The sequence below is a fragment of the Melanerpes formicivorus genome, unplaced genomic scaffold, assembly GCF_026170545.1.
Source record: "Melanerpes formicivorus ecotype bairdi unplaced genomic scaffold, bMelFor1.0.p_v2 SCAF_14, whole genome shotgun sequence".
Lineage (NCBI taxonomy): Eukaryota > Metazoa > Chordata > Aves > Piciformes > Picidae > Melanerpes > Melanerpes formicivorus.
The window spans coordinates 16,216,847-16,239,312 of NW_027142366.1; the positions used below are offsets into that span (position 1 = coordinate 16,216,847).

At 39.8% G+C, this 22,466-nt stretch overlaps 1 protein-coding gene across 24 annotated transcripts in view; it reads right to left on the reverse strand.

Annotated features, from left to right (window-relative positions):
- The window catches only part of RBFOX1 (RNA binding fox-1 homolog 1), an 881,269-nt gene that overhangs the window by 607,839 nt on the left and 250,964 nt on the right, over positions 1–22,466 (reverse strand). Inside the window, exon 1 of one of the 24 annotated variants that reach the window (XM_068147172.1) lies at positions 22,138–22,183. The exons of the other annotated variants lie outside the window; for them this stretch is intronic. Coding sequence (XP_068003273.1) covers positions 22,138–22,164 — 27 coding nt within the window. The 5' untranslated portion in view covers positions 22,165–22,183. Of the gene's footprint in view, positions 1–22,137; positions 22,184–22,466 lie in introns of those variants that run through there. 24 annotated transcript variants of the gene reach the window in all.

Sequence of the window (22,466 nt, forward strand, 5' to 3'; positions counted from 1 at the left end):
GCAGCACTTGGCTGAAAAAGTATGTGAGTTGGGGTTTTCTTTTGTTGGTTTATTTTTTTTACTCCCTGAAGAAAGCAGAACCTACGTTTCTGCAAACAAGAATAGCGCGTTCACTATGAACACAAAATAACCAACTCTTAGTTCTGCCTGAAAGTCTTCTGGACCATGAAGCAGCTCTGACCATGAAGCATCCATCAGCCATCTTGAAATGTTTTTAATGATTTTTTTTTTGCCTTTAAGAAAATGAAGTGACAGAAATTCCACCATGAATCATAGAATCATTAAGGCTGTAAAAGACCTCAAAGATCATCAAGTCCAACCTGTCACCACAGACCTCATGAGTACTAAACCATGGCACCAAGTGCCACATCCAATCCCCTCTTGAACCCCTCCAGGGATGGTGACTCCACTACCTCCCTGGGCAGCACATTCCAATGGCCAATCTCTCTCTCTGGGAAGCACTTTCTCCTCACCTCCAGCTAAAACTTCCCCTAGTGCAGCTTGAGACTGTGTCCTCTTGTTCTGGTGCTGGTTGCCTGGGAGAAGAGACCAACCCACATCTAGCTATAACCTCCCTTCAGGGAGTTGTAGACAACATGAAGGTCTCCCTTGAGCCTCCTCTTCTCCAGGCTAAGCACTCCCAGCTTCTCCTCACTGGGCTGTGTTCCAGACCTTTCATCAGCCTCATTGCCCTTCTCTGAACTATATGAAAGCAGTATTGCTACCACACTACTGTGTGAAGCAGTAAGCCTGAATATGCAGAATATATAACAAAACCTAGTATGTAAATATATTTTATAGAAGATAATGTATTATATAGAATACATAAATAATATAAAGCACATGAATATAACAAAAAACAAACAAAATGGTAGATGGTAGAATCCTCATCCCTGGGGGCTTTCTCTCTATGTACCCTGTCCAGATCCTTTCCTGCATTTGATGCTTTAATTTAAGAAATAAGGAACCATTATAGAAACTTCAGACATTCTACATAAATTTGAAAGGAAACATTGTCTCCTATCTCCCAGTAGACTAGAATTTCAAACACTAGTGGGAGCTACAAGACATCCAATGCCAAGTGTTGCAGCAGAATCATATCAAGTCATTCTAATTTGATGTTTCCTTATGCCAAGACTAACAACACAGGATTTGCATTCAGGTATAACAACAGGCCAGCTAAACTCACATCCCCCTGACACTTCTGACAGAGCTGTATTCCAAAGGGCAAACAGAAGTCTTTAGTAAAGAATTCTTGTTTTAACATTGAAAAGCACACAGTAATTTTAACCTGTGATTTCTGACCAGCAATATCACACAGTGCCAAAAGTAATACAAAATCATAGCTAGCTAATGCACTCTCTGAGTGAGAAAGTAAAGGGAGAGAACTGTAGAGAAACAAGGCATTAAATCACAGGGCATAATCCTTTAAGAGCCAGAGCCTTCTGGTCCTAAACCAACAAAAGTTCAAGCAGACAATTTTAAGAAGGTGAGGATTCCACTATACCAGCTCAGTCAACAGAAACCAAACAGCAAAAAGGCTCAAACCCCAGAAAATTCTGATGAGAGTAAACTCCTTTGATGTTCTTGTTCTTTCAAAGGCCCTTGGAGAAAATTATCCACATGATGAGTCATTTTTCTTTCAGGCTGTGTTCATCTCACCTCACCTGATTTTAACTGTCTCTGCATTAGGTACACCTTCCAATTTATTCATCTGCTACGTGTAATAGAGACATCTCTCTCCTGTGAAGCATCCTTCTCTGTTGATGCCATGAAGGAGGGAGCTTGAATAACTAGTGAAGACCACATGCCTAATATGTTACAACACTGTACTGTAACAATCTCTTCCTTTTCCATCTTTGAGATATGGTACTAAATTTTTCTACAAACAACAAATTAGTTACACACTTATAACATGTATCACTCTTGCAACTTCCCATAGTAAAACTGGCCAGTATTCACTAAATATTAAACTGTTAAGGAAGAGAAAGGTCATTGTGAAATGGAAACTGTATGGACATAATTGGAGAGAATTTCACAAGAGTTTATGCAGTTATGAAAGGGAAACTCACCATTTATACTGTATCTATGCCTTGTTGCTTATAAGAAACAAGCATTTTACTGGTAACAGATGGTCTCTCAAGGTGACCATATACACCTTTTTATTTTCTATTTTCAACGTGTCTTCAATATAATTTTAGTTCCAAAAGAACCTAGTCCTAAGACCCATTAAAAAACTGGCAATAGAATAGGAATTGGTGTTAATTAGTCTGGGCCTTCTCCCAAATCTCCACCAATTAAACACCAAGTGTTTAGGGTTATTAGCTTAGATGTTATAAATCTTTATGCGCATAACAGCATTAGAAAATGGAAGAGAAGGGAAACAGTAGGACAGTGGGAAAAAAAACGGAGAAAAAAAAAACCAACTAATCCAATTGAAATAAAAAAAAAAACTAAAAAGGAAAATCAGTTGCTTCCTCTTCGTTCCCTCTCAGCAGCACAAGTAGGTATTTCAAACCTGAGAACTGTGTGAAGTAAATATCAGAGATTTCAGGAGTGAAAACACATTTTAAATGCCATGTAAGACAGCAGGCAAAAGTGAATTCTCAAGGGGAGGCTTCCCCCCACCCCCCAACTCTGATATATTAATTGCATTATTTATACTGTAAGATAATGAATCCAGAGGAGGGGGGGAAAAAGGAAAAAAACCAGGAAAACCAACTGCAACAAATCCCTGCACACCTTCTGATTTTATTCAATATTACAATAATAAAAAAAAATCATTTTAAAAAAGAATAAATTTGGAAACTTGTATGAAAAACAGGAAGCCTAACACAGAACACTGTGCTTGACAGTGTTGGCTCATATTAGTGACCCATCCAGGTCAATCTCTGGTCTCACCCTGTGGTTGTACCAGATGCTTCAAAGAAAGACAGAAACAAATTGGCATGGAATGGCATGGAATGGCATGGAATGGCATGGAATGGCATGGAATGGCATGGAATGGAAAAGGTTGCAAGAGACCTTCAAGATCATCATGTCCAACCTATCATCCAACACCACCTAATCAACTAAACTTTGTTTTTCCAAATCAGTTCTGAAAGCCCACTGCTGAGCTAGAGTGTTTATTTACATGCACTTAAACATCTCTATAAATGTTTACAGGAAAATGTCAATTCTTCTATACTTCCAAAGCAGAAGCAAAGTCTGTTATTTTGTTCAGACATTCCCAATGCTCCCACCACATCCAGCAACAGTGGCTCCCTCAGCCTCTAAGCACTTGCTCCACTATTTGTGTAACCTCTTTGTTAACAGTATTTTTCCTAATATCTGAGAAGAATTTCCTGTGTCCAGCTATGTCCATTAATTCTTACCCTTTCACTGTGGAGGCATTTGAATAGGATCAGTGAACCTCTGCAGGACTTAAGGGGAAAAAAAGAGAAGAGGGGTAAGTGACAGCACGGGATCTTCTGCCTGCGGTCATTTCTTGGTCACGAGCAAGGCACAAAAAGATACAATAAGCCCCCACTCAGCTTGAAAGGAAATTCAACCACTGTACAAGAAAAGAATAAAACCAGGTGATGCCCGCCTTCTACTCTGCAGTGAGAAAGGTAGCCAGTTACCAAGTGGAAGCTTTAACAAAGATGACAGGTGCATTTCAGAAGCAGCTGAGCAGTGGCAAAGGCAACAGGGGCAGAAAGCAGTACATTTCAGAGCGGCATCACAGGCTCTCACAAGATTTGACTAGTCTTCTCTGCCAGGTAGATCATGGCCAGAGCTGGTCAGAGGGTAAATTTGTATGAGAACAGGATATAATTGCCTAACAATGACAACATAATGGTCACCTCAGTTTTTAAAGATGATGAAATATCCCCATCCAGCTGGAGAGAAGAGAATTTTTGGCTAACATTCAGGAAGCAAATGTTGGTTTATGCTGGACCAACGGAGAGAGGAAGAACAGCCAATCTAATCATTGGCAGCTCTTTTTCTCAGGCACCCAATAAAGGGACACTTTGCACATCACATTTTTGACAAACTGGAGGTGAAAATTCAAGGCAGGAATTTATTAAACTAGCAAAAAAAGAAAAAAAAAGCTTATTTTGCACATTCACATTTAGTATCTGCAGGGAAACAACATCAGAATGATGAGGAAAAGGATTGTGAACATGCTCAAGTGACTTGCAGTTTGGGTCTAGAACACTAAATGTATGATGCTTAGTCTTGTGTATTTAACAAGTAGAGTAGCAGTGTTTAAATTACAGGCCAGCAACAGAATGAGAAGCACCCTAGCAAACATACCAAACCCCATCCTGCCCTGCTGTAGGGAAGATCGAGCACAGTGTACTAAAGTACACCTGCATGAATCCTGATAGACAAGTAGGAGCAGCACGTTTAGTGATCCTCTGGCAAGGACTGAGTTCTGTGGTGCCTGTGTCCCTGTGTCTTTGTCTCAGCCCAGCTGATGCTTCAGGGATGCCCTGGTTCATGAAGTAACGAATAAATTTACTCTTTGCATTTCACCTGTGGTTTTGTGGTTATTCCTGCATCTTGTCTGTGTCAGCTCATGCTTTAAGTGCTAAAATAACTCCTCTACCAAAGCTCTTGCTTCTAGGCAGGAAGACAGAACAATCTCCACGAGATGGAAGCAAGCCTGCAGCTGATCCCCAAATAGACTGAAATAAATGGAGAAGAGATGACTATAGATGATTTTCAAGTCACACCAAGATAGTTTCAAATCATGTCAATGACTAAACTTGCAGCCTAGTAAAATTATACTCCTTAATTTTTTGGAGGTTTTTTGTTGTTTTTTTTTAAATTATTGCACCTTGGAGATAGCAAGTAAGATTCTTTTTGAAATATACATATAAGTAGAAACATGGACTGTAGGAGTTTTGTGTCTTCCTCAAGCAAACATAACCTGTAGTCTGCTAGAAAAACTAGTGCTCCTCATCAGCTTGTGTCTGCTACAAATATGTATGCACAAATGCATCCATACACGTAAAGCCTTATTTTCAAACAAGTAGTGAGCTAGCTAACTACTGGAATTCCTGTATATGATGACAGCTTTTCACCCCTTAATAGATGTCTTATAGAAAGATAACATTTGCCAAAATACAAATTGCTATATGGCTCTTTGGAGACCATTTTCCCCTTTTCAAAATCAGAACGTAATATTGGACGCCTGATTTAGTTCCTCTGACTTTCAGTTTCTCCATCTGCCGAATTTCTATAGATCTGCTGAATCTGTGAAGGCATAAAATAAAAATAATGGCACTAAAGAAAGCAATTCTTTTGACATATCCATCTTCCTTCACCAAACCAACTGACTTACCAGCAAGAATTAAAACAATGACAGGGATGAGCACACAGTAAATGAATGCTGCAGTACCCCTATGTCCTCTTATCACAAGCCAAAAAACCTAGAAATGCCTAGATGGCTTTATACAACATATGTCTGAAAACAAGAATGGGAAGGTCGCTCTGTCTATAACAACACAAATGCTGAGTAAAGTTAAAAAGCAAACATTAAACTGAATACACCACTCTACAAACTGAAAACACCACTCTGTAAAGAGAAGACAAACAAAACCAGGACTTTTGGAACAAATCTAGAACTTCAGATTACAAAGCAGTGGGTTTAGTAGTTTGGGTTTGGTGGGGTTTTTTGGTGGGTTGGTTGGTTGGCTTTGCTTCTTTTTTACACTGTTTTCCTTGCAGAACTTACTGGTATCTTGGTATAATTTAAAATAACCCTAAAAAAACAGTTAGCAAAGTAGCAGGTGTTCTGAAGAGCCAGGACAAAAAGATTGTTTCCTGTCTGGTTTTTATGAAGTGTGTAGCTCAAAATACATTACTTTTTCAGTTTTTGAGTTCATAGGTGTGTGTATATTCATATTTGAATATGTGTGTGTCTGTGTAAAGATGTAGATATCAGACTGCAAGCAAATGACTGTGGAATATTAAAAACAAACAAACAACACCAAAATCAAACAACTGCAGTAACTGAGAATATCATGGACAGGAAAAGGAGCCAAAGACAGCCTGTACTTCACAAAATTGTACTGAGAGCAAACTCAAATTACTCATTAGGAAAAGAGTTAGGAATGATGAGAAATCAGCCTGGGAGTACGACAACAAAGGAGTATACAGCAGGTGGAAATTAAGTTGTTTTACATCAAGCTTATGCATATATGACAAGTGTATTCAAAAAGCATTTGTCAAGAATTTGAAATACAAAAGTCCTACCTCTGTTTCAGAGACTCCCTGGTCTGTGAATGTCTGGCAGCTGGGAGAGAATTGTGAGGAAATTTCAGTGTGTGTGACCTGTTCTGCTCTTCCATGGCTACCCACATGTGCAAGCAAACGGAGATGAGGAAGAAGCATTTAAAATGATGAATGCATTAACACAACCAAGATCCTTGACTCATTTGAATCAATGTGAAAAATTCTTTGGGAATTGAAAAGATAAACACAAAAAGCCTTTCATAGGAAACTAATAAGCAGAAGTGATCTCTTTTGGAGGAAATATTCATATTTTCAGTATTGTTTGGATTGAGAGAAAATATTCAGTATTGCCCTCAGGAACAGGCCAGAGCAGCAACTGCAATAATCTCCTTTGGGATCTCTGATCTCTTACAAGGCAGAGAACCATTTTACTTTCAAGTCAGGAAGTCTAATGTACAATTCAACGAATAAGCAGAAAGACAAGGACAACTGAAAAGGTCAGTTAAGTGCTCACTGCAGTAATTAAAACTTACACTTCGTGAATTACAGATTGATTTTCCTTGTCTCTTGAAAAGATATGCACCTTTTGGAATAAATAGTGTGGAAATTAGGGAGAAGAACTACACTCAAAACCGGGTGCAGATTCAGGGAGGTCAACGTAGCACACGGCAGTGGTGCTGCGCTGCTCTAGCCCGGGTCCGTCTCAGGGCGGCAGTCTTTCAAGGACTGCTCCCGCCTGGGCCCTCCACAAGACAAAGATACCTGAAGGCATCTCTCCAGCATGGAGTCGTGCATGGGCTCCCACGTGCATTTTTGCTCCACCACAGCTGCCCCAGGGGCTGCGCAGAACATCTGCCCCTCCTCCTGCTCTCCCCACTGCTGCAGGACTGGCTCTGACACTTTCCTCCTCACAGCCTGGGCAGGCTTTGGCCCCTTCTCAGACACCTTGCTCCCAAGGCACGAGCAGCCTGGCTGAAGAGTTGGGCTGTGTCCCATGCAGGGGCAACTGGAACTAGCTGGAACCAGCTGGGACTGGCATAGAGCAATCCCTCAGCTGCACTCACAGAAGCCCTTGCCGGTACCTGGGCATGGACCAATAATGTACAGCTGCTAAAAACCAAAAACTGGCCTCACCTGTGGTAGGAAATGACAAAAGCCTACATTGCCTTCAACACACAGCAGCCACCTGTGTCCAATCCCAAACCACAAACCACCAACACCTCCGAACGAAGCACTTGTAAAGGAGTTCCCAGCACACAAATGTCAAAGTTCAATTTCTCTTTAAAACTAGTAAAGTTTTAATAAATAATGTCCTTATTTTAAAATAATCTGTGAAAGAGGAACATCATTAAAGTGTCTTGGTTGCTTTCTTGCTTGGATTCCCCAGTACAGTTTGTCTCCCATGTGCCAGGTCTGCCAACTGAAGTGTGATCTTGGCTTCCACAAAACACCACCTCGCTACAATTTTTGTTCCAGTATTACAAATCTCTTCACAAACCTCACAGCCAAGCACAAAACACACATTAAAAACACACCTCGGGAGAGATGTGAAGAGACTGATGTGGAAAACTTGTGACCGCGTCCTACGATACATCTAATGCTTATATATCATAAACCATGTGCAATTAGGAGTTTTAATTAGGAATTGCAGCTGCAAGATTATTTGTGCTCAGCATTCATCACAGGATGGCATCATACTCATAAAAGACTAGGCTTATGAGAGCAATAACGTAAATAATCTTTTTGCTGTTGTTTCTTCAAAGTACAATGCTAAAACATCAGTTTATGCAAATATCAGTATCTGCTCTAAATGAAACAGCAGTTTAGAAAGCTCTCTTATTCAGAGAATTTTGTTTTAAATGGCTCTTACCCCTCTGTTCTGTCAAGTTAACATGGGATTTACAGGAACTCTCTCTTTTCAGCATGCATCAAGGCATGCATGCAAATACCTTAGTGTCATATTAAATCCTAATTACTAAGCTCAGAAGTTAATTTAGGAAAATATTAACCTACTAGCACTACATTCTCAACTGGTTTTCACATTCAGATTACGCTCTGGCTGTGATTACAGCACCCTCCTGTAAGCCACCATGGACAACAAATTATGCTGTATTGTTTCAAATATTCAGCCTTATGAAGCACATGTTCTTCTTCTTGTTTTTAATTTGTTTTAGTCAATCACAAAAGGCAGAACCAGTATGTCATTTCATATTAGAAGCCGTTTTGGGCCCCTAACCTCAAAACCATTACTTCCAAGTACTGAGGGAAAGTTCAGGGAAAAGTTTCTTTATACTAATGGCAGTTAAATTGGCTCAGTAATTTCATAACATTCTAGTCTCAGAATGGGCAAATTAGGAATGGTTCTCTTTTTATTTCCCTTTTTATGTCTTCTGCTATGCCAATTAGGAATACTCCTAGCTACTGTGAAAACCTAAGTTTATTTGCATTGATGAATCTTGAGTCAAGAAAGAGAATATAGTAACCCAATCTCACCAAAGCACGTTCCCAGAAGGAATTCATCAACTAGCACTGCCATACTTCATGAACTACTCTAGATCCCCAGCACATTATTGGTTTGGGTTTTTTTTAATCCTTTGGAAAGATAACAGTATGTGCCTCTGTGGAAAACGCAGAAGGAGAACTACTATCACAACTACCAAAAAACCAGAGAAAATTCGTTGTCAGCAGTGGTAACCAGCCCAGCTTTCTGTCATGAAACTACTGAAGAACATGCCAGAACCCAAAGATTTCTCTAGGAGTTATTGTACAAGTCCATTAGGTATTTGTTAAGCACCCATCATTTCACCTACTGACCACGGGAATAAATACCATCTATCATGTTTTGCTCTAGGCACATTATCAGTCTCAAAATGCCAGTGGTGTTTTCTCCTGTCTTGAAAGAAAGACAAAGCCCACCTAAATTAAATATTTTCACTCTGCATAATAGTCCTGTAGATTGTTATGGAAAACATCTGTTATAGTCACTCTAGGACAATGGGTGCACCCAGTTCAAAAACCTAGGTAAGACTTGTGGTAGCAATACATCTATGAACGCACTTTAACTGCAAGTCTGTGTAATGTGTCTAGCCACATATGCAAATTCTCTCCTTGATTAAGTTAGCAAGAGGCCCTGATTTATGACTGGTTTCTTTGTGTGCAACTTCAATTTAAATCAAATCTGCTAGTTGTATTTTTCTTCATACTCTTTCTTTTACCAGATAATCTTAAAACAAAACAAGCAAGCCCTAAAGACCCAAGCCAAATACTAAATTGATGTAGTTTCAAGTTCCAGCCTTTAAAAAAATGCATTTACATTCTGACAAGCAATAAAAGCAGTAGCAATCAGAAGCTTACCAGGACACATGAAGCATGTAAATCAGTCAATCATGGCTCAGAAGTTTTTCAAGTATTTATTCAGTGTTCCTAAGTAGGCAATTACTGTCACAAAACTATCTGTAGCCAAAATAGCTCTTTTCTAAAATGTGTTTTTTCATATTACTTCATTGTGAGGTCTTCCCTGTATGCAGTGCCTCATTTGTGTTCCTGAATTATTGTTAATCAAACAAATCATCTCTCTCCATGTTCAAGAACTAAATTTCCTCTGATGGAGATTGCTGCTTCATTAGTTTGGCTTTCTTTCACACAATGTGTAATCATCCACCTTCTCTCACTGCATGACCCATTGTCAAAATGGTGAATTTAGACCTGGCAATTGTACTGGGTTGTAGAAGGAGGTCTGGTTAAGATATTCAGATTTATTTTATTAATGCCATGGGTACTGATTTTCCAAGAATTGATGACATATTTGTAAGCAATATTAACTGTCCTTCACATGAAATTACACTGTGTAGCCGCTGCTGATCTCTTCACATCCATCACACCTATCAACTATCGAATGATAGAAATTAACTTATCTATCAAATCCAGCATCCATCAGATTAAGCCAATGAAGGGTTTTGAGTGAATGCTATCTACTTCCTTCAGAAAAATACCAGTGTTTTGCACTGAGAGCCAAGCAAAATACGTAGACTTTGAGAGGCAAATGAAAAACTAACCCCCCTCACAAAGCACTATAAATAACAGGAAGAATAAAAAATATCAGCTGCTGTTCTGGGAAGAAGAAACTCTTTATCAGATGGGATCACTTTTAAAACTTGTGAGACCAATGCCTTCAACACACTTGGTGATACAGCCTTAAAATGCTACGTGATACATCACAACAAGCAATCTACAGCTGGAGAGAGAGGGAGACTTTGGATGTGGGGCCCTCAACCCCAGCACCTGAAGTAAGCTAGAGAAGGTCATGAAAAGCCACGTATCACAAGTGCTGTGGTCACTTGTGGGTTCTTCCCTGGCATCTTTTATTGGATTTTGTTAGGTGTCTTGTTTTGTCATGAAGGTCAAGGCTGGAACATTGCTGACTGATGCTGATCCATTGTCTGATCCTTCCTCCGAAAAACAACCATACTGCTGTTGTTTTATGTAAGTCAAAGGACAAATGAGCCCTCCTTCCTGCAGACGTAGTTGCAATCCCATCAGTCACTTTCCAGTGCTCTCCAGATGAAAGAAATTGGAGATTATTCACAGCAGTGATGATAGGAAGGAGGCTAAAATGGAGTTAAAAAGGTTTTCCTTTTACATGTGTTGGGTTGGATTTTCTAGTGCCTGGCTGTGCATACAAAGGCTATGTGTGTTAAGGACTTAAAATGAAGCCACTGCATAGTTTTAAAGCACAAACTCACAACCTGAACTTACCTAATGTTACCATTTTGTTTCTAGATCTGAAATGAATGTAAATATGTATTATTTTTAAAAAGCTTTAAGGCTCAATACATTAACATAAGAGATGAAAACAAGTAATGTAAGGGTTTGCTTCATTTCACCAATTGAGTCTTAAATAATAGGACTAGGGGGAATGGAATGAAGCTGGAGGTGAGGAGATTCAGGCTGGATGTGAGGAGGAAGTTCTTCACCATGAGAGTGGTGAAGCCCTGGAATGGGTTGTCCAGGGAGGTGGTTGGGGCCCTGTCCCTGGAGATGTTTAAGACCAGACTGGATGAGGCTCTGGCCAGCCTGATCTAGCGTGGGGTGTCCCTGCCCATGGCAGGGGGGTTGGAACTAGATGATCCTTGTGGTCCCTTCCAACCCTGAATGATACTATGATACTATGATACTATGAAATAAGCAGAGGTGGATTGAAGATATACCACATACTCAGGCTACACCTTCTGCTATGGTAATACTCTCTCTTAGCAATACAGTCCTCTTTTTCACTTTCACTGGAAACAGGCCAGGTTCCTGCCAGCACATGAAGGGGATTCTTCTTTACAGAGCGAGAGATGGTAGATACACACACACTATATATTGTGAAATATATTTAAGACATGGGAATTTCCTGAAGCACTTGTTAAGATCAGGAATTCAAATCTGCTCTCTCTGGTTGAGGAAGCAATTTAATTTCTCTACAGGTCTGAAACGTGATTATGTTACGTTTACATTTACAACTATTTCCTTGTGTAAGGGTAATTTTTCACCCTGCAATTCCAGCAGTGTCACACATTTAATAGCTGTATTTTTAATTGTTAAAAACAGAACTTTGTTTAATAGTGGGTTTACCACTGAAACACAGAAAGCCAAAATACCAGACATTTGCAGAAGTAAAATGTGCATGTTAGAAGGTGAAATACACTGCTCATGTTCCCTGCTCTAAACTGATGCTAGGAGCTGTAACAGCCCTCCTGACTCCCAGCGGGGTTTTCATCAAAAAAGTTTTAAGACATGAAATCCTTTAGAAACCCATGAATTTAATTGTCACAGCTCCAGGGCTTTTCTGACTCCTAGTGTAGCCCCAAGAGGCAGCTCACTCATATTTCTAGCCTCCAACCATACCCTTTTCTTAAGCAATCTCTCCCACCAGACAAAGGATTTGAATTACAATTCATTTTTACTAGTGCAGCAAACCTGACGCTAGTCCAGCACTTGTGACTCTCAACTGCGTAAGACACAACACTCTTGACTGGTAGGATCAACTCAACTGACTTTTAAATAGCTTATTGGTTCACTTACACTTGCTCTTCAGCACAGCTGAAAAACATCTATGATAGTATCAGTATGGAAGTGGGATGGCAGAGGGAGAACCTGAAAGGCAGGAGGGAGAACAACAGAGAAAGAAAGAGAGAAAGGAGAAACCACAGTTCCCATAAAACAAATGCAGAAGTCTGTCACTTTACAGTAAATATGCAAAAGGCAAACTGTCCCTAAGAGTGGAACAAAGAAACAGGCTTCAGAGTTTATATTAATTGGCATGGCAATTCATAAGACATATAGCACATGGCAAAATCACTTCTGCCATCTGTGTCAACTGCCCCCAAGTGGAAGGAATGCAAGTTTGCCATGTTCATCAGCATTAAGGTTGCTATACCATGCCAAGTCATACTTAATTAGCTCCCATTAGTTCCAGTGTTTACAATCTATCAACATTTCTATTTCAAACTTCTCATAACACTACTGAGAACTTCAAATAAAACATAAAAAAAATACATAGTGCTAAAATTTGTGTTTAACTTTACTGCCTTCAGAGCAAATAACATTTTATACTGTGTTTGTACATTGTTTCTCTCATTACTTACAAATTATTTGTTAAAAATAATTATGTAATGTAGGCCATACTATAGGAGTGGCAGAAGACCAGATTGGCTTTTCTGAAGCCTATTTAAGATCAAGACAGAACAAAAAAAATACACTTCAAAATCTTCCAAATTTTCTTTCTAAGTTTCTAAGTAATTGGAGTGGTTTGTATAGGCTTCTTTCCTCTGCATCTTCAAATATTCTAGCCAAAGGAAGCAGTGAGGTCCACCACAATGAGTCACACTCAGCAACTGGGATTAATTCCAATCACCAAGAGCAAACTATTTGACTTGAAGTTCACATCTGCCCTTTCTTTGCTTGGTGGTTAGACACGGGAAAATGTCTGGTGTCCACCTTCAAGAGTTTGCTCAACAGCTGCAAGATGGAACATCTGCTCTTCAGGTCAGCACAGCCACATGTGTATAGAGTCCTCTTGTCATCGCTAGGAACTGCTCCTCTTCCACTTCCTTTATTTATGGCACTGGATGTGCATATACACTTAAAACAGATGTGATATATTCTTTCTGTTCCACAGTCGATGGATTTATTAACAGTTTCATGGCAGCCCCAGTACCTCCAGACTCATGAGACAATTGATTTTCCTATTGCGTTTATTAGTGTGATAGCAAGAGCTTCACATAAAACTCCTTCACACTGCAAGCAAAACAAACCTCTGAGGAAACACAGGAGATTATTTAGTTTCATGAGTGAAAAGCTACTTCATGGAAGCCCGTGTAGAACTTCCCACTTAATGAGTCACACGGCAGTCACAAGGACTTGACATAGAATTTACTTCTCCAAACACCAAAGAACAAGAGTCTTTAAATCAGCCATGGTAAAGGCACTGCATCTTCTCTTCAAAGGCAGTCATGTTCTATAATACCTACACATCCAGAATAAATTAGCTTTCTTATTCAGCAGTGCCAGCAATGGTAAGCCCCAGAAAAACAAACAGTGAGGAAAATTAATGCTAGCATCTGCCAAAAAATCTTATTAAATGCACTTTTTTAAACCAATGCTTCCTTTGTGGAAAGACTGTTCAGTGCCATGCACAAGAGTGAATACCACACGGTCTCTAATAAGGTATTTACACCACTGAGAAATAATTTGGAAATTGCCCTTAGTTTTCACTTACTGTTCATTGAAGCAATGTTCAACATTACCAAATAAAGGAGGAAAACATATTACCTGCTAAACTTTTCTCTGCACAAAACCTACTGCTGAACACCACGGAACAATCTAATCTAAGGTCAAAGAGGTGACTCTGCTATTATGCATTTAACTGCTGACCACCCTACTGCAGCTGTCAATAAAGGTATCTAATGGTGTCAGCTGTGACACTGGGTTTGTGTAGCAGGCATCTGCCCATTACCAGCTGGAGAGAAAAACCTCAACTCATTTCATACATGCAATGGAAGAGCTGTCATCTGGTAACAAATTTTTATCACTACCAGGAGTGTATTTGAATTCAAAGTAATGACCTGGAAGTACAAAATTCCATATTCTGTAATCCCACAAGCTGTGCAATTCTCCCTCTTAAATGACTATTGAATATCCATATAGCTTTCTCTGCTGTTCCTCTTTTCATATAATGCTATAAACAAACCTCCTTAGTGAACAGGGTCATGGCAAGATTTACAGTTCTTTTTCTCAGGACTGCAGGTGAATTTATTTTACCCGATACATCCATTTAGATCTATTTCACTCAGAACATTATTCTTAAAAGACAACTTAGCAAAGTCTTCAGCATCAGATAAAAGTCAAGCTAAGTGGTGCCAAGATGACAAGGTGTCCTGCATGACCTTAATCAGAAGTTTAAGTGCAGGATAAAAGTGAGAATTGAACCTAGAGCCACTATCACAACTGCCTTCTTTAAATGTCAGAGAGACAAATGCTGCTGCTCAGGCATGTTTCTCCATCAAACTGACACCCGGGTCTTCTGGATTCCATTCAGAGAGAAAGAGGATGGGAGCTGAAACAAAGCAGTGTCACTCACCCAACCCTGTGTACTATCTGAGAAAGCTCTAGGTGCCCTGGAAGGACAGTGGACAATGTTATTAGTGTGAATTTCTATAGACAGGTATAGTAGACCATGTGAATACAGGATACGTCATCCCAAACCAAGGCATGATGGCCGAGGGCACTTGCCTTCACATGCCCTTTCCCTTTTGCCCATATACACACTACTCCCCATTCTGCTTTCTGTCACATACACACACATGGCTCTATCATAAATCTCACTAACTCACTAAAATTTCCAAATCATTTAGCCCACCTCAAAGCCCTGTATATTAGCTGTGAGTTAATAAAGTACCCTGGTTGTATGAAGCATTTCTTCTGAACAGTTGGCCTCTGGCTTCACAGTTACAGACAAAACATCTAATAATGCAACTCCTCTTTCCACGTACACTCAAGCACATAAACAAGCTGATTTTCTTTCGACATTATCAAATCAAATGGCTGGAAGTTCCAACTTCTTATTTTGTAAATAAAACCAAGTTGCAGGAAGAGAACATTCATTTTGGCACCACATCAACCCAATTAAATCTCCATTTCATTAGGGTTCAGAAAGCAGCCAAAAATAATCCAATTGCACCATATCAAAATTGGACTTATTTTTCTGTGATGATGAGAATGACATTAAGATGGTTTTAAAATGCCTGGATAACTAAACAAGATTAAAAAGCAAGACTTTACAATCCAGGCAGAGACAATGAGGATACTCTGAAACAGTGAAGTGGAAGAATACCCTGACACCATGGTTTTGTGGAGGCACTAATTGAAAGAGCAGAGGAAATCAATGACTAACAGTTCAGTTCAAGAACTGCAGAAGGTACAGAAGAAGTTTTCAGGCAGCCACAAACATCGTTCTAGCGAAGAGAGTTGCAGGACCCTTCAGCCTCTTTGAGAGTAAGTCAGTGGACAGAACAACTATAAATTCTCCACTGAGTTATAAATGTCTGGAGGACTTGACATGTGAATGGAGATTGGCCCTCCTGGAACACAACAGAAAAACACAAATTTTATGCATATTCAAAAAGTGAATCTGACCTTTGGAGCTGCTGGTAATTGAAACAAAGAGAAAATCATTGTGAAATCAAGGAAGACACACGGATGAAACAGCACTGCCCAGGTCTCTCAACAGATTCACTAGTATTCAAAAATCTAGCAAAACACATAAATACTTCTGTGTATACATACATGCATAGGTAGGCAATATGTATGCTCATCAGTATGATTCTGTAGTAACTGAAGAACTGCCAGGAAAGTAGATAAGCAAGTGAAAAGAGAAGTTAAACTGAACAATGCAGAGACAAGATGAGATGCCTGCTGACTGTTTGAAGGAATTTATGTCTGTTAGCTTATTTAGTAAAAATGATTGAACATTTTGGGAGCAGCTGCCTTATTAAAGATTCAGCATCTCCAGCATCCCCTTTCACTAACGTGCAAGGGTAACAGCGATGATCTCTCAAGAACTTTCCCCAGTGATATATCACAACTGATAATCCTGATGTTCACAAATTTATAGAAAACAAAGTGGAAAAGAGAAACAGAAACACTTAGAAAAGGTAATCAGATAAGAGAAGCCTTCTTCTAGTTGATGAATACATTTAGTAGCACATTCCTTTATGTAATCCCTCTTCAGACAGTTGAAGGCATAGCAAAAGTTTTATTAAAGAGATGAAACATAAATCTTTTTGTCTTGAAATTATGTAACAGTAATGAGAATTAATCAGCATCCTTAGATAACCGTAACGCTGACAAAGTGGCTCTTAAAGTCAAAAGATAGCAAAACTGTTGAGCAGTTCTTTGCTACACTGGCTGTAAACCTTGGTATTTCTCAAAACCAAGATGATAAAAGCTGCAGATATTTATATCCATTAAAATAAAAAACCATGGCAGAGATTTAAGAGTACATTGGTTACACCGTAATCAATAAGTCAGTTGTTCAATAGAGGACATTCATTACTTTTACTCCAAGACAAATACACTGGAAGTTATGTTTTGCTCTGCCATTGAACAGCTCTTTCTCATCCAAGATTTTGTTAGTCTTTCCTTCCACAAAGCAATGGGACTGGGACTATTTGATCACTAAGGGGAGCTTTCATTTTTCAGAAAAATTACTCATCTGACATAAAACACCAGTTAAGGATGAAGCAATGGTATGAAAGGTGCAATAGAAGCAAAATGCAGGGGGAAAAATAAATTATAGTTGAAGGCCCTGCTTCTTTAGGGAGTAAACCATTTAACTCTGTTTCTTGACAGGAACACTGTGCGCAGACAGAAAAGGGTTGAGAGAAAACAAGCACAGCTAGCTGAAGAAGGCCCAGAAGCTAGATGGCAGTGGCAGTATAGACAAAAATACCAGTTTTAAGCTGAAGGAATATAAGTAAGAGTCTCTTACTGGTAACAGCATCTCACATTCCTTTCCCATTTCTCCCCTTCCTCCAAGAAAAGAAACATGTGTCTGAGCTCTTCAAAACATCAGAGGATATAGGTGGGTCTTTGTGAGAGTACAGAATCTAGTTTTGCACATAGGATCTTTGATGAAGGTTGAAAATCTGACATGAGTATAAAAGGTCCCCACAACACCATGTTCTAACACAACTGAAGCTAGAAAGCAAAACAGAGAAGGGGGGGAGGGAAGAAACGGGGGGGGGGGGGGGGGGGGGGGGGGGGGCAAGGGGAAGGGGGAACGAGACAAAAACCAAAAAGTACTTAGGAAGGTTTACTTCCATCAGCAGTAAGCCTTGAAGCACAGTCAGAACACACAGCAGGACAAGAAGTCATATCAGCAACTGTTAAAACACGCAGTAACAGCATCATCACAGGTACACCACAGAGCATGTATCAATTAAACAAGACTAAACTGTGCCCTGCCTTAAGCACACTAGAAGGACAAGGCAGACAAGCAGAATGCAACACACTATTTTCCCTCTCATCTGGCTGGACAGCAGATCCCCCCACTAGAGAACTGCTGCCTTCCTGCTAAGTATTTACTCTGAGCAAAGAATTCTACCACTGAATCACCAATGCCAGATGAGCTCCTGATTGTTTCTGAATGAGCAGACACGATAAAGCTGCAAACAGAATTACAACAAACATGGAGTGCTATGAAATCTGTGTGAGTTAGTGAGTAAGTTAAAATAGAGCTCAGGCTTTCCCAAGACTGGAGGAGTCTGTAACATTATTGTGAATGTTTCATACTTGGAAAAAGAAAAGGAAAAAGAAAAATCTGCAACTGCTATTACAAAAAGGGAAAGAGGGAACAAACTGACAGAGAAGTGCCTAAAGGTAGGACTGGTTTTGGCCAGTTTTGATTGATTGGCAATAGTTAAAAAGAAGTGGCCACAACAAATGGTACCCATTCCTTAAAATCAGTGCGGATCTGCAAGTTACACATGACAGTCTGGGATTATCTGTTAGCAGAGAAGTGCCCACATCTACATTTATTAAAATTCTTCCAAATAGATAAGACAGGGCAGAGAAGAGGGGAAATCTGTGTACAGGGAAGGTGGAAGAAGAGCAAGGGTTAGGAAAGACAAATTTGAGCCCATCTTTGAAGAACAGCTCATTATTTTCTCTTGGAATATATGATCGCAGTAATGGTTACCTGACATTAACGAACCTGCCTGCTGCACAGGAAAAGAGATGTCTGGCACTCCGCTCACACATCAGTTAGCCTTTTCTTCAGGCTCTCCTAATGCTGTACCCCTTTTTGACTGTTGACTCTACATGCTTCAAGATAGCCCCTGTGAGGGTGAAACTGATTTCTATAAGCCAGAAACAACATGGTTCAAAAGCTCAGTGGTGACCCTCTCCTGTTCAGCAGTGCTAGAATTCCCCGTGCAGTGACTGGTGTAACCAGAAGGACTTGCAAGTTCTTTAATACAGTCAGCCATGACCACAAGGGCAATGAGGCTGGGGAGGGGTTTGGACCACAGCCCTATGAGGAGAGTCTGAGTGAGCTGGGGTAGCTTATCCTGGAGAAGAGAAGGCTCAGGGCAGACCTTATTGCTGTCTTCAACTACCTGAAGGGAGGTTGTAGCCAGGAGGGGGTTGGTCTCTTCTCCCAGGCAACCAGCACCAGAACAAGAGGACACAGTCCCAAGCTGCACCAGGGGAGGTTCAGGATGGATATTAGGAAGAAGTTCTTCATAGAAAGAGTGATTGGCCATTGGAATGTGCTGCCCAGGGAGGTCGTGGAATCACCATCACTGGACGTGCTTAAGAAGAGACTGGATGGGGTGCTTGGTGCCATGGTTTAATTGATTAGATAGTGTTGGATGATAGGTTGGACTCAATGATCTCAAAGGTCTCTTCCAACCTGGTTAATTCTAGTCTAGTCTAGTCTTGTCTCTCTCACCAGCAAAGATTTTTCAGTTAAAACAAACCAAACAAAACTGGGGGGGGGGGGGGGCAAAGATTCCTTACTGCCTATTTGTAACACCCAGAAGAGAGCAGGTCACCTTTCCTTTACCCCATCCCAACCATTGTATCCTATCAGTTTAAACCCCACACCAGCTCCTAATGCTGCAGAAAAAATGGTTCAAAACTGTAATGACAAATCAGTTCTAAAAAGAAACTACATTGATGTAAGATCCCATCATTACTATCACTTTACATTAGTATTTTAAATGATGACCAGCAGCTGTAGCACAGTACAGAAAGTCTCTTAAGAAAACTGAAATCTATATGCACATTTATTAACAAAAATAAGAGCAACTGGGAGCAACATGCACACATTGACACTCACTGCTTGCCAAGAGAGAAGCAGTTTGCACCCACTCTTCAGGTTACAACTGCCTAACACAACATCCTAACTCACTCTCAGGTGGATGAAATTACTACTCTACCAATCCTGCTACACCCAGTTACAGTATTATCAATATTCACTAACATCCCACTCTATCTAATCTTTCTTTATATTTTCTGTAGATGCAGAATGTTATGGTCATGAAAAACAATGCCAAAACTATAGGCAATATTGAGAAGCCCAAACCTCCTAAGAGAAAGGGTTATAAATAAATGTGCAACATGCTGCACAAGTTAAGTCCTGCAACATATTTTGTGAAAAAAAAAAAAACCAACCCAAAACTCTAAGCTGAAAAGTCAGAAGGCAAGGCAAGTACACAGGAACCAAGGCACTGCCTGAGTGGAAACAGAAACTTATCTCTGAGACAGAAATAAATACATTTGATTAAAAGTGTTTTGCTGCCATGAAATGTGTCTCCAAAAGAGGATGTAATGCTACAAAAGCAAGCTGCCTGGAGAGTAACTTAATAAATAAAGAGACTGTTGTACTTTACACACATTTGCCTCAGTGTCCAGAAAACCCATGGAAACTTTACATGTGCCTCAGGAGCCTGGAACCTTGGACAACTTGAACAAGGCAACTTACTCTTGAATGAAACAAGAAAGAGATGATACAGTCTGTAATTAAAAGCTCAGGAAAGTATTTGTTCTCTCAAAGTCACAAATATAATAATGCAAAATTGCTATGTTATACCTGGACATCAAAATATTGTGCTTAGCTATCAATCCAAGAGGGTATCATAGTATCATTCAGGGTTGGAAGGGACCACAAGGATCATCTAGTTCCAACCCCCCTGCCATGGGCAGGGACACCCCACACACCCCCATAGCTTTTTTTATCCAAGTTTCTTAGATGCAATTATCCAGGAATAAATTCTAGAGCTAAAACATCTTTCAAAAGTCCTTTTGACCAGGAGAACAATACTGAAAATGTTATTTTTTCTGTCACTCAGATTATGTTTGAATAAAATTTGAGTACCTCTAAGCACTAGATTTCGAGACATGGTTCACTGCAAAGAGGTATTTCACTTCATAATGGATGGGAAGGCTACATTGCAATTCATGTTTCTCCAACAACTTCCAAACCTTTCTCCCTTTGTTGCTACACAGCACTTATGACTAGAGTATTAGTTTAGTATTAGCAGATAAAGGGTTAGTTCATTATGTACAGAGTGTGGACATTAAGCTAAAACTGCTGTCTTCTTACAGGCATTAACAAGAGATGCTTCCACTATTATTGGAAGCAAGATGCAAGTCAAGCATTCCAGTTCTTGCTCCCTAAAAAAACCTGATATTGAAACACACGGACAATGCCTTATAGCAAAGAGTGAATACAGCAACAATCCTCTCAGGATCTGAATGGTTTTTTTTTCAGTATTATTTTCTTATATTTATTCTTGCTTTCTATTTTTATTGTTATCTTTGATTTGATTCCTTTTATCATTCAGCACTGCAGCTCTGTCATCCTCTATCGTATCTTGAACCAATGCTTTGCTGATGGCTCATTGTGTAGGGCATTTCTAACCTGCCTGTCTTCCCACTGCAAAATCAATATGGTATTTGGATTTAAAATAAAAAGAGGGTGAGTGAGTGCTAACAGAGCTTTATTCTGTAGCTAATAACAGTACCATTTTAGGACTTTTTATACCCACTAAAAATAAAAAGAAACTGCAAATGAGAGCAGGATGATTCTCACAAAGATTAAAAGTCAAAAGTTCTATGCCTGCTACTCACCCCATGGCTGAGTTTAGTACACTCTTCAGTTTTATCCACAGGTTCACTCCCGTTACAACTTAGGTTTGAAAAAAAGTGTACACCATCAAATGTTTTACCTGTATGTCTACAGAAGGGCATAGCAGAAAGAGCTGCTTGAACTCAAAACTATTCTAATGAAGCATACCAGGAAAATTTCATCAAACAGAAATTTGAATACCAGAGAAATTATACAGAACAGAAATTTAAAGAGCAAGGTACTAGGGAGAATAATGTAGTACTGTAGAGCCCCAATGCCAAAACACAAGAATGGGACTGGTCTTGCATAAGACAATTGGGCAAAACCAGAGCAAGTCAGTTGGGAAGGTTGGGTTGCGAGAGCAAGGGAGAAGGAAGGAGCAGCTGGTTTAGACAACAGAAGCAGAAGAGTTTTACTCAAGAGTTAGAGATGATAGTTTAATTTAGGAGAAAGAGAAGGTGAGATGCTAAAGCAATCACAGAAGATATTTGCTGATAAACAGAAACTTGGCACCTTTCAGTGTTTGGGGGTTTCTGACTAGGTTAGTTAAAATACAGCCATATGTATCATAACTATGTAAGAGATACAATACATGAGGAAACTGATGTCTATGACCTGGAACTGAAGAGAATTTATAGGTGCAGCAAGGTAATTACTGGAGCATTTAGCTACACACAGGCATGCACATATCCACACACAGACACGTGTGTGTAAATCCATATACGTACAATACGTACTTGTGCAGAGATCTTGTGAAGATTCATTAACAGGTGAAATGTTGTAATAATCACATTGCAAACCAGTGAAATGATCCAATGTGCTGCAAGGTGTCCAGAGAAGGGCCACAAGGACAATGGTGGAGCACCTCTCCTATGGAGACAGATTGAGAGAGTTGGGGCTATTTGGTCTGGAGGAGAGAAGTTTCCAAGGAGACCTTATCGTGCCCTTCCAGTATCTGAAGAGGGCCTACCAAGAAAGCTGGGGAGGGACTTATTAGGGTGTCAGATACTGATAGGACTAGAGGGAATGGAGCAAAAATAGAAATGGGTAGATTCAGATTCAATGT